General features: G+C 38.1%; 1 protein-coding gene across 2 annotated transcripts in view; it reads left to right on the top strand.

Moving 5' to 3' along the window:
• Nucleotides 1–12,836, top strand: part of SOBP (sine oculis binding protein homolog) — a 146,881-nt gene that overhangs the window by 10,049 nt on the left and 123,996 nt on the right. For both annotated transcript variants that reach the window (XM_059889788.1, NM_001101170.2), the window contains exons 2-3: nucleotides 4,172–4,310; nucleotides 6,379–6,564. In XM_059889788.1, coding sequence (XP_059745771.1) covers nucleotides 4,172–4,310; nucleotides 6,379–6,564 — 325 coding nt within the window. The remainder of the gene's footprint in view (nucleotides 1–4,171; nucleotides 4,311–6,378; nucleotides 6,565–12,836) is intronic.

Genomic DNA, 12,836 nt, shown 5'->3' with positions numbered 1-12,836 from the left:
ACTGTAATTATGATATTTCTTTGTGAAATGTATTTTGTTTCATGTGTAAGTAGTTCTTTGATTTCACAGAATCTTAGCGCTGGAAGGGTCTTTAAGAGACTGTACTTGAGTTTCCTGCTGTAAGTCTCCATGAGAAATTCTGGGTAAAGATTTTGGGGGAAACCAACTTTACAATTTCTATCAGTACAGTAGCTTGACCTTTTATTTGAACATCCTCACCTCAAAAATCTGTCTGCACTTAACTCTTATCACCTCAATTTTCTGGTAGAAAAACTTGAAAACCCTTATGGACCATAAACATTAAATTCACTTCTCTTAGAATATGTTATGTTTCTAGGATGGTTACTGCAAAAATCCATTTCATTTCCTTTGATTTAGCACCATAACGAGCCCATATGATGTCTAGCATCAAATTCTAAGTTTTAATTCTAAATCAAATTAAAAATTATTTATTCCTTGGGGTTCTTCAGTTTCTTAGTATAGTATAGTATATAAGACAGAGGTAATACCTATTTCTTGTAAGTTATACTACAAGAAACTTTGGTGTTTGTTTTCTCTTTTATCTTGTTCCTTTTTTTATGAAAGGTTTCAGATTTGTGGCTCAAGTCTTTACAAACCTTTTGTTTTCTGATCTTGCAATCATATATCTAAACATTAAGGTGTTTCTTTTTATTTTCAGTGATAAGAAAGGAAATGCTTGGAGTTTATTTTCACTGACATTTACAGTAACTCAAAAATCATGAAATAGATCACGTTCATATTGATTGTTCCATGAGGCCTCTGAGTTTTCAGCACAAACCATAAACTGAGTGATGCAGTTAAGGTGCCCAAATAATACAAATTGGGTATCAATAATCCAGTTGCAATTTCAGTTTTTACCCAAATGTTTGAAACTTCTGGATCCCATCCTTGGGATTGGTTCTGAAAGGCTGAAGGGATTTGCAGCTGGACTGAAACAAACAAATCTGTATCCTTGACTGGGAAGTTGCTCCATGAATGATGCATCTGTAGCTTTTGTGTCACTTCCGAGGTTAGACACAACCAGCGAGAGGCACCCAGGATATAAATGGCCTAGGAAATTAGATATGGTGGCCAGCAGTTATCTTGTTGGCTCATTTCTCTTAGAGATTCAGGCAGACAGTATACATTACCAGTAGGATGGCTTGAACTTGGCTTTTAACACTGTTGGGAATTGTGGGGCTTTTGTTGTTGGTTTGTTTTTTAATGCAAGGTATAATCGTTATCCTTGAGGTTTCTGCTGCCAGACCCCTACTGGAAGACCTCTGTTTGTGTACCTAGGACTGTCATTCTCCGTCAGGCACTCAGTTCAGTGCAAGAAATTGAGAGCTAGGGAAGACTGATACCTCATTCAATTAGGAATGTCTTTTGATTGAGTAGTGCAGTGTTTAGCTGAATCCTCCTCAGTGGTAGTCCAGAAGTTGCTGAGCTTATTATACATATCAATCATATCATCTTTGCACATTCATGAAAGGAATGTCTATTTAATGTGGACATGACCAGCCATCAGAGAGAATAAATGCCTCACTAAAGCTTGATATGGCTGACTGTTGGCCTTGTGGATGGTAACACTGAATCAATCTGTCTAGATTTTTAAAAAATTGCTTGTGCATTATACCATCACAGATTGACCCATTTGGAGCTCTGAGCTCAAGTGGGTACTAAAGCAAAAAGAAAAAAAGTCTAGCATCATGTAGGTGGATTGAAATGCCAGGGTTTTGTTTTTTTTTTTGTGGAGTAGTGTAATATCCTTTCTTTTTTATGCAACTCTGCTGAAATCTAAAGTGAAATTCAAAAGAACATGGAACTTGCATGTTGAGGCTGTGCGCTTGCTGGTTGAGCCTGGGTGCTTTGTTTCAGGTATAAATTATACATCCCAGAGTAATTCAGAAATGACAACTTCTAGGGAGAATGAGAAAAGATTCTTTGAGTCACAGAGTAGGTTAAAATATATAGTTTTTCTAACTCCATCTAGGGTGCTCAGGCTGTCTTGCCTGATAAAGATGCCTTAAAAAATTTAGATGCCTTAAAAAAATTAAGGTCCATCTAGTCCAGGCTATGGTTTTTCCAGTGGTCACGTATGGATGTGAGAGTTGGACTATAAAGAAAGCTGAGCGCCGAAGAACTGATGCTTTTGAACTGTGGTGTTGGAGAAGACTCTTGAGAGTCCCTTGGACTGCAAGGAGATCCAACATGTCCATTCTGAAGATCAGTCCTGGGTGTTCATTGGAAGGACTTATGTTGAAGCTGAAACTCCAATACTTTGGCCACCTGATGCAAAGAGCTGACTCATTGGAAAAGACCCTGATGCTGGGAGGGATTGAAGGCAGGAGGAAAAGGGGACGACAGAGGATGAGATGGTTGGATGGCATCACCGACTCGATGGACATGGGCTTGGATGGACTCCGGGAGTTGGTAATGGACAGGGAGGCCTGGCGTGCTGCAGTTCATGGGGTTGCAAAGAGTTGGACACAACTGAGCAACTGAACTGAACTGAAAAAAATCCATTCAGCAAGCATTTATTAAGCTCTTACCCTATGGTATAGGATTCTTCCTTCTATTAATTTTTCCAGTTTTATTGAGATATAATTGACAGAAAACATTGTATAAGTTTAAGGTGTACAATGTGTTGGTTTCATACATTTATATATTGTAAAATGACTACAACCACAATATTAGCTACCATCTCTATCCTGTAACATAGTTACCTTTTTTACAGTGAAAAGACATAGAATCAACTCTCTCAGCAGCATTCAAGTGTATGATAGTGTCCTTAGCTACAATCACCGTAGTATGCACCATTCTGTACTATACCCTTTGACCAGTCTCCTCATTTCTGCCACCCCTCAGCCCCGGTAATCCCTTCTCTACTCTGCGTTTCTCAGATAGAAATACTTTAAGGCACCCACAAGAATTAAGACCTAGCATTTGTTAAGTTCATTAAAAATAGTCACCTGGTAGTATAAGCTTTAAATTTGTTCAACTATTATTTACCCATTATTTCCACAGCTTGACATCTATACTAACAACAATAATAATACCTTACATTTATAGAGTTGTCCCTCCAAATCCACAGGGGATTGGTTTCAGGGCATCCCACCTCCACACTGGAATACCAGATTCTTCAGTACTCAAGTCCCTTGTGTGAAATGGTGTAGCATTTTCATATAACCTATGCGCATCCCTACCATATACTTTAACTCATCTCTAGATTATTTATAATACCTAATATAAATGCTAGGTAAAGAGTTGTAAGTACAATATAAGTGCTATGTAAATAGTTGCCAGCATGACAAAGTCAAGTTTTGCTTTTTGGAAATTTCTGAAAATTTTTTCCTAAATATTTTCCACAGGGGTAACTTGAATCTGTGGATAAGGAACCTGCAGATACGGAGGGCTGATTGTATATTGATTTGTAGTTCATAAAGTGTTTTCGTGTGTTATCCAAAATCTGAGCTGACTAGTAACCTCAAAGTTATTAGGTGCTTTTATGTTATTTATCAGAAGACAATCATAGTGACCTTTGATTTCATGGGGAAAGAATCCGTCACTAATGGAATTCATAAAGGAAATTATGCTTTGATGTTTAAAGACTACTGTTACAAAAGGTAAAATTAAAAAGGAAAACCCCTGTAGCCTATTCAGCTCCCTAGATGGTAGTGGTTGACAGTCAAGGAATTATTTCTTTGCTGAGATTTTGCTTTACCTGAGATCAGAGTCATGTTAAGAAACAAGGCAATTCTAATTTAAATTAATCTGAGCCACAAAATGCTCGATTGTTTTCAGTTTCAATATCTCTCCTTAGCTGTTTTCGTACTTTTACCTTTCAATATTTTCGTATTAGTTCAAGATACAGACTCTGCAGAAGGATATGCCAAAATATGACTTCCTATTCTTAAGCAAAACTGACAAATGCCTTTTTTCTTATTATCTTTAAATTGCAAATGTCTGAAGGCCTGTCATAATTGGATGTGTCATCCTGAGATTTAAATGCACGACAGTTTTCAAACGTGATTTGAAAAATGAACATGACTCTAATGAAGGAAGGGCGAGGCTGGCAGAACACAGGATGGTGCTAATAGAATTCGATGTATGCATTCTCTTTCAAATAGTTACTGGTTATATACATAAGTAGCCTATGCTTTTCTTTCAGAACTTTGCAGAAAACACCATGAATGAACTCCTTGGCTGGTATGGCTATGATAAGGTTGAATTGAAAGATGGTGAAGATATTGAATTCAGGAGCTATCCTACAGATGGAGAGAGCCGGCAGCACATTTCTGTTCTCAAAGGTAATGACATTTAATGTCCCTTTGTTCATGCAAACAAGGATTAACTATCTCAACCTGCCAGAATTGAGTTGCTCTGGGACTCATTTTGTTGATTATGCCAATAGTTGATTTAAATGTACATCCCCAGGAGTGCTTTCCCATAAGCAGAATATAAGAGCACAACGTAAAACAAAAACAGTCACAGCTTAATTTCCTTCCAGCAATGGGAGGGCTAGCTAGACAATGCTAGGGATCCTAAGCACTGCGGTCCTGCTCACAAAGGTAGAGAAAGGAACAGCGTTTGCTAACTTCTACTTTCCTAAACCCTTTGATACATCAATTGTTAAGGACTGGTGCTTTCTGTTAAGTGAAATGTTAGGTTTAAAGTTTCAGACTGCAAGAGACAATCATGGTTAATTTGGTAATTTCTCTTCTTGCCCCCCAGTTTTAGGTGAGAATTCTAAAGGAAAGCCCTACTTCTAGTTTCTGTTTGAAGTTTTCACCTTATCCCCACAGCTTTGGATAGGGTAAGAAGAAAAGTAAGAGAGTAGTAGATGATTGGATCCTATATTATTCTTTAGGAATTATCATCGAAGCCTGGCTAGAGAGTAGAAATTAGAGGCTTGGCAGAGTTGAATTAACACTGATTCTCCCAGTGGGTAGCAATGCCAGATACCCCATGAGGGAAGCCTAGAACCCTTGGTGGGTGTTGCTCTGCGTATTGAATTAACCTAAATATGGATGGAAGATTAGTTCATCAAAGAAAAGAAGAGGAATATGTGAAGAAGCTATCCATTTGGGGAACTTGAATAAAATGTGGGCTAAACTAATTGTGTGATATCATTGGCAATTTGATCTTTACTTTCATTGCATTCAAAATCTTTTGGCATATACTACCTGTTCATGCACTTTATTTCCAGTTTCTAAGATAGTGCTTTTCCTTCTTATATGCCAAGCAACGAAATGTAAATGAGCTGTCCTGCGGGCATGTGGGATTGAATGTACGTGACAAATTTTATGTTAAGCTTGCTATGAAATTGTACATATCATGTTACAGAGATAATATCAATTTCACTGTAAATGAAAAATGCAAGTCATGAGTTTATAGTCTATAAACTAATAGCTCATTTAATACTTGGTCTAGGTAATAATCTTTGCCTCTGGGGAACTTGGAGAGAATGCCATGATATGCTACTGAAGGGGAAAAGTTGTTTTCCATGGTTGAGTGTTTTATTTATTTTTTTAATGGTTCATATGTGAGGATAAAATTCACAAAGTTCATATCATTATAAGTTTTCTTTATGATCATTTTTGTTAATTTGTAAAAATTATTTTATTTATTTTTGACTGTGCTGTATCTTCATTGCTGTGTGTGGGCCTTTCTCAAGTTGCGGCCAATGCGTGGGCTCAATAGTTGTGGTTCCTGGGCTCTAGAGCACAGGCTCAATAGTTGTGGTGCATGGATTTAGTTGCTCCAAGGCATGTGGGATCTTCCTGGACTGTGGATCGAACCCGTGTCTCCTGCATTGGCAGGCGAATTCTTTACCACTGAGTTACAGGGAAGCCCCATTTTTGTTAATTTTAATGGCTATTAATGGGTTAATTTAATGAGTCTACCCTGTGAAATAACAGTTTGTGTTCTTTTTTCCTAATCATCAGCTTCATTCTCATTGGTTCTTTTGATTATATTACCACTCAACTTTATAATATATCAGGACCTGGTTACCATGGTAGGGGGGCACTTTTTAAGCTTCTCCTTTGGTAGCCAGAGAGCGATGCCTGCCATATATCACTTTGTACATGTAAAAGGTTAATTGCCTCTCACTTTTCTATGGGCTTTTACAGTGCTAAAATTCATCACTACGATACAGTAGAGATATTAGCTATCATGGTGGAGCAAATTATGAAGGAGCCCATAAGAAATTTACGGTAACATAGCTGAGAAAGGTTCAGGATTAAGTTCTGGTAAAGTGTTTAAAGAATGGCAAGAAAAAATTTTTTATTCCATAGCCATTTTACTTGAGAAAATGTGGTTGTAAGGAAAGTAAGTCTTTTCATCATATTGAATGATTTTTTTTTTCTTTTACAGAAAATTCTTTGCCAAAACCCAAATTACCTGAGGACAGTGTTATCTCACCATACAATATAAGCACAGGCTATTCAGGGCTTGCCACAGGAAATGGACTCAGTGACTCACCTGCAGGGTCGAAGGATCATGGCAATGTGCCCATTATTGTACCTTTAATTCCGCCACCTTTCATAAAGCCGCCGGCAGGTAAGTCACTACTGGGGTTTCCAGTGATAATGATTTGCAGAAAATTGTTTGAACTGCCCTCTGATAATTATTAAATGCTTAAGTTTATTTTGGAAAAGACTGTTTTAGGGACATTGCAGCTAAGACATGTGAGTGTATGTATCATTTGAAGAGCATTACTTTAGTAAGCAAATACCCCCAATCTACTACTGCTTAGGCTGTTGACCTTCAACTGGCAATAAATTTTCCTACCCCTGGCTACAAAAAAGGTTACTTTCCTTCTTTGAAATCTATTTAAAATTAAAAAGGATAAATTAATTTAAAAAGAAAGATATATACTGATTGGTCAACAAGAAAAACAGGAACCATGGTTGAGCTCTTTGGTGTGGTGCAGTGAGGACCACGTCTCCCTGGCGCGTTTCCCAAAGGAAGGGGCGATTTATAAAGCGTGTGTGGCAGGCTTGTTCCCCAGCATGCCTTTCTTCTGAATCCACTTAAGAAACAACCCAGGTTACTCATCTCATACAGAGTTGTTTCTAATTCCTGGAAAGCTTTCTTTAAGAGCTTTTTGAAAAATGGAGATTCAAATTTTACTTGGATGAAAATGTAATCAGTTCTTGTATATTTCCAGAAAATTAGATGGCAGTGTATTAAGCTAGATGGCAATAGGCTGAGCATGATGTTATATTGCAAGTTAGGTTACAGTTTTGTTCCACATGGAGAAAGAAGTTCAGTAATATTGTATCTGGCTTGTTGTAAAATGTTAGAATTTTGCTAGAATGCTTAATTGCTGTGCTGGTTATTTTTCTGTATGTTGAATTAAGCAATGATAAATAATGAATTTTGATAGCAGTACTTATAACTCACTAAAGGTAATGCTTGTATTTTTTTTTTTTTTTGCGGGGAGAGAAGATAGGTGTTTGGTTATATTTCCATAAACGGTGAATATGTTTGTAAGATATAAATTACTGGGCTTACATTATAGATATATTTATACCATCTTCTAAGTGTTACTAACATTTTCCTTCATGGTATGGGCACATCCTCTTACTTGACCGATTACATTTTAGCAGCAAAAGTGTCCTTTCATACTGAGGTCCTCACATATGTCATGAAAATCCATTTACATATCAAAATCACTTGTGATCGTGTTTGTCTACTAAATACTAACATAATTTTTGTTTCATGTAATGTTTGTCTTTGTAATGCCACTGTTATTCTTTGGTTGATTGTTTTATGGTGCAGAGGGACCCAAATTTATCTCCTAAAGGGTCAAAGATATATTTTGCGTAGGACAACTGGAGAGAAAATTGACTAATTTTGTAAATGTAGGATTCTTTGTTTCGATGTATGTCCAGTGGCTTCAGTGTGTGGTAATGTTGAGGAGGATACCAGTAAAATAGCCTGACTAAGTGAAAAGAACACGGGTTTCAGGTTCAGATAGATTGGGTTTGAATCTAGACTTTGTCATTTACCGGGTCTGTGAGTGTAGAGAAGCTATGTAATTTCCACCTGTATAAAATGGGGGTCGCAGTTTCACCACCTGAGATAGTTGTGGCCCTGAGACGAGAAAATGTATGTAAAGGACCAGCATAGTGCTTGCCGCATGGAAACCATTCGGTACATACCATGCCTCTTTTTCTTTTTTTTTTTTCAGACCTTATTCTGCCCTAGAGTTATCATGCACATAATTTGTGCATAAAAAGGTGTGCATCCAAATGCAAATTCCCCTCTAAGGTTTATTTGAGCAAAGCAAACAGCTCTAGAAATTAGCATAGCTGAGGCTAACATGAGTTTGGCATGCCAAAAAACCTGCCCTGGAGTTTCCTGCTGAGCCAGCCACGTGGAATTCAAGCACACAGCTCCTATTTAACTCTAATTCCACATCAGATCAGGAAATAAATATGCAAAGGATAGAGGCCAAAAATTGAGCCTTGGAAGTCTTAGATGTAAAAACTCTGAGGAATTAAAAGCCAGAGTAACTGAACACCAGTGGTTTTGTGCTGTCTTCCATGGAATTCTGGGACACTCATCTGTTGAAAACAGAATATAGGGGAGGACATGTTTAATTTTCTGTATCTGCTCTAAACCTTGACCCAATCCTACTCCAGGGTTCCATATGACAAGACAAAGGTACACAAAGTTCTCTGCTTTCAAGGAGCTTACTCTATTATTCCCTAAGCAGAAACTTAGAGGAGAGATGAGTTTTGACTTATGTTATCTAGTGCAGGGGTCAGAAAGCTTTGTCAATGGCCAGATAGTATTTAAGGCTTTGGAGCTATACTGTCCTGTCACAGCTACTGAACTCTGCTGTGGCAGCAGAAGAGCAGCCATAGATAAACAGGCCATAAACAAATGAGCCTGGTTGTGTTCTAATAAATCTTTATTTACAAAAAGAGCAGCAAACAGGGTTTGGCTCAGGGAAAACAGTTTGCTGACCTTGCGTTGGGGTAAGATTGGCAAAAGTCTCATGATAACAGGAAGGTGAATAGAGTTTCTAGGAGTCGGGCTGTGAGCTTTGTCAAAGTGCTGTCTGTTACATCATAAGGAAGGGACAGTGACAGGTTAGGAAAACAGCAGGGTTTTCAGGGAATGTGGTGAGCTCTGTCACATAATAGTAGTCCACCAGGGTCTGTTGAATAAATGAATGAATGACATATTCAAATTCCTGTTGCACATATATAAGATAGTACAGGCTACTTTGTTGTTCACTGAGAAAGTGCGAGGATCTTGTTTGAGTTAGTCTCAAGCTTTTTGACCATGACCATAGCCTTTGTGACAGTGGTTTGAGTACTTATCCATAGATAAGTGTAAAGTTCACCAATTATCCAAAAAGTTCACCAATTATCCTATCTAGTTAATTATTTCAGTTCTTCCTTTTGTTAAAACTTTTACCAGAGTTATTATTCAAGATAAGTTGAGGGACACTCACTGTCAATTTTCTCGCCATATATAGGTTAATGTGGCATTTCTGAGGGAAACTAATCATACAATGGCTGAAAGAAAGTGGCCCCTTGATAATCAGGCCCTGAATAATTTAGAGTTGACTGTATCATGCAAGTGTCCACCTCTCAGGATAGGGAAGATGAGCACTGTATGTGTACTCTGGATTCCTGGAAAGAAAATAACAATCAGTGTTCAAATTATTCCTGTTATACTGTAAACTAGCCATGTGAAAATGCTCACAATACCTTATGTTCATAGTAAATCCTGTAGTTATGAAACTCATTCAAATTTATTATTTTATTTACTTTGATCTTAATAATAACCCCGGGAAATAGCATTTGAGATATCATTAAGTAAAGAAATGAAGCTCAGATAGTTAAATGGCTTTCTCAAGGTCAGGTGGCTTCCAAGTACTTGAGTCAAGACTAGTACTAAAGTCTTCTGATTCCTAATCCAATATTCTTTTTAATATAAAGTTGCCATTTCAGCATATTTATATTGAATTTCCCTAGACTGTATCAGAATAGGAATACTTGTTAATATGCTACTTCAGATTCCTTAATGACAGGGGATACAACTTGTTTCTGCAGAAGGTTATTTTTTTCAAGCCCACATCTTTTAGGAGACTTGATAAGTTCTCTAGCTCTAAGCATCTGTGGTTCTGTGAGCCTGGGTGACCTAGTAATAGCAGTAAAACCCCAGCTTGGTTTTAAAGTCTTGCCATCATGAGGCGAGACTTCTGCTCCGAGGTACCAGAAGGCTACATCTGGTCAGGCACTAGCTCCAGAGAGTGTTTCATGTGCTCAGGCAGGCTCACCACTGGATCTCATCCACGTTTGGCAGCCAGTGGGCCCAGTGGAATTCTCGTGATCGGGAACACGGTGATACCACACTCGCTTGGATTTCCACTCTGCTTTTGCACAGCTGCAGACAGAAGTGTGGGGGTAGGTTATTTCTGGGCCTCGGGGACTGCTTTTCTGTTCCTGCACCCCTTTTCTTCTGAGGAGGGGAACCCCTCATGCCTTGGTGATTACCACAAGCTTTGACCTCGCTTTGGCTGCATGTTTCCATCCAATTTCAACCAATCCCCGAGGCTAAGCTGCCCTTCCTCCCTCGGAGACAGAATCTGGCCCTTGGTGTAGGGTTTGTGACATCACGGTCGTTGCTGTGGTAATAGACTTGTTATAAACACAGAATAATAGCTCTGCTTTTACTTTTTTTTCCCCCCTCCAAACAAATGAAGGGAATCACCATGACCCTTAAATAAAAATCACAAACTTTTCTGCAGTGGACAGAGTAAGGTTTTGCCATACAGAGTAGCCATTTAAAAAAACAACTGTAAGAATATAGTTATAAGAATAATATTAGAAAATAATAGAAAGTATTGGCCAACTCTTTTTATGCAAACATTCCTTTATCCTTTAAGTTAGAATGAATATGAAAACCTCCTTCTTTGCTAATTTAAAAAACCAGAGTGTAAGCATAGTCTGAAGTGACAGAATATATATCAGCAAGAGTTTTGAAAGATAACTCAGGTTAATTACATTGTAACCTTGCTGTAAATCTTCTCATATTAGAGATTTTTAATATGGGTTCAACCCTTTGGGACTTCATTCAGAGAGGGTTGTACCACTAAAGGACTTTCGGCATGGATTATAAGAGCTGTACAATAGTGAGTCTCTATCAAAATACTTATGTCTGCTCTGCTCCCTACAAGTTTGACTGCTGAAGCAAAGCCATTCAAAATGTATTTTAAATTCAGTAATTTTTTACAAAGACCTTATATTGGTCTTTATTGCTTTACATATGTAATAGCACTCAGTTCCATTGACCAGGTAGCTCAGATGGTAAAGAATATGCCTGCAATGCAGGAGACCTGGGTTCAATCCCTGGGTTAGGAAGATCCCCTGGAGAGGGGAGTGGCTACTTACTCCAATATTCTTGCCTGGAGAATACCATGGACAGAGGACCCTGGCGTACTATACAGTACATGGGGTCACAAAAAGTTGGACACAACTGAGCAACACTTCCACTTCCATTTACATTGACTAGACATCAACCCTCTGCAGTAGTTGGGCAAGGTTAGGTCTCCCCACCTTGCCTACTCCTGGTTAAAGTAACCAGCTGGAACTTGAACCAAGATTTTTTTATCTCTTATTCTTAGACTTGTCCCAAGAACAACATTTTGTTCCCAAGACTTAAAAATATCAGTGAAACGATTAGTATGATTTGTTTTGCTGATGAGGTAGCAGAGACTTTGCTAGTGAAAGTTTCACTGAGCCCGGCTGCAGAAAACACTGTGTATCTAGGAAACAGCATTTTGGATCTGAGTCTTTTGACAGGTTTTTCTGGAGGCTTATAACTTGCCGGTTACAAGTCCAGAATCCCTCTAGATCTCTGAATACCTTAAAAATAAAATGAACGTGAAAAAAGGAGGGCATATACTTCTCTGGATGCATTTATATGGCAGTTTTGAATAACATGTCTTTTACCTTCAATGGTAAGTGCCCATATTCTTATTCCAGTATGTCCCCATGTGTGAGCTGAGACATAGGGCCCATCCACACGGCGCTTGCAGGTTTATGTGGGGGGCTTGAGATTAAGCTCCTAAGACCAGTTTGGTTTCCTTTGTGCAGAAGCATCTTGCCTTTCTTGGAAAACAATGACCATTTCCTGTCTTCCAGGATGGTTTGCTTTCAGTGAGCTTTCCACATTTATGTTCAGTCATAGTCATGGAAATGTATTTTTTCAGGCAAATCTTGAAATTCTTTAGGGGTTATAAGAACTGGGCTCTAAGGAACCATTAGCTTAACGGAGAATATGGAAACATTCACGTGATCTGCTAAGCTCTATGTATATAGCTGAGTAACCCACAGTTAATAAGCATGTTACTTTTTGGCTCTTGTAATTCTTACATGGAGCTGTACTTGCAGGGAAGTGGGAATCAGAATGTGGTTTGCATTATGATCATTATTTATTTTATCTGTTATTCAATATTCTTGGGGCTTGCATATGAATGCTGTATTCCAAATACCCATTGAGAAAACAGGATTTAATACAAATTGCTTTGCCATTTATTTCTTTGTCCAAATTTTAAAATATGATTATTAAATAAAATTACCTATGGTTAATGGGATTTGGATGGGTTACTATTTATGTAGCAGATATATTTCTCATCAAAAAGAAGAGGTTCACTGAATCCTCAGATTTGGAGAGTTTTCCAAACCACTTAGGACAAGGACAGGAGGAGTTATGGTAAACGGCAAGAGTACTAGTAGTTAGTAACAGTATTGATATAATCTCATCAAGCTAATATTTTCTGAGCACTTATTATGGGCCAGGCAATG

Source organism: Bos taurus, chromosome 9 (genome assembly GCF_002263795.3).
Source record: "Bos taurus isolate L1 Dominette 01449 registration number 42190680 breed Hereford chromosome 9, ARS-UCD2.0, whole genome shotgun sequence".
Classification (NCBI taxonomy): Eukaryota; Metazoa; Chordata; class Mammalia; order Artiodactyla; family Bovidae; genus Bos; species Bos taurus.
Note: the sequence above shows the minus strand (reverse complement) of the source record. Positions and strands in the feature narration are given on the sequence as shown.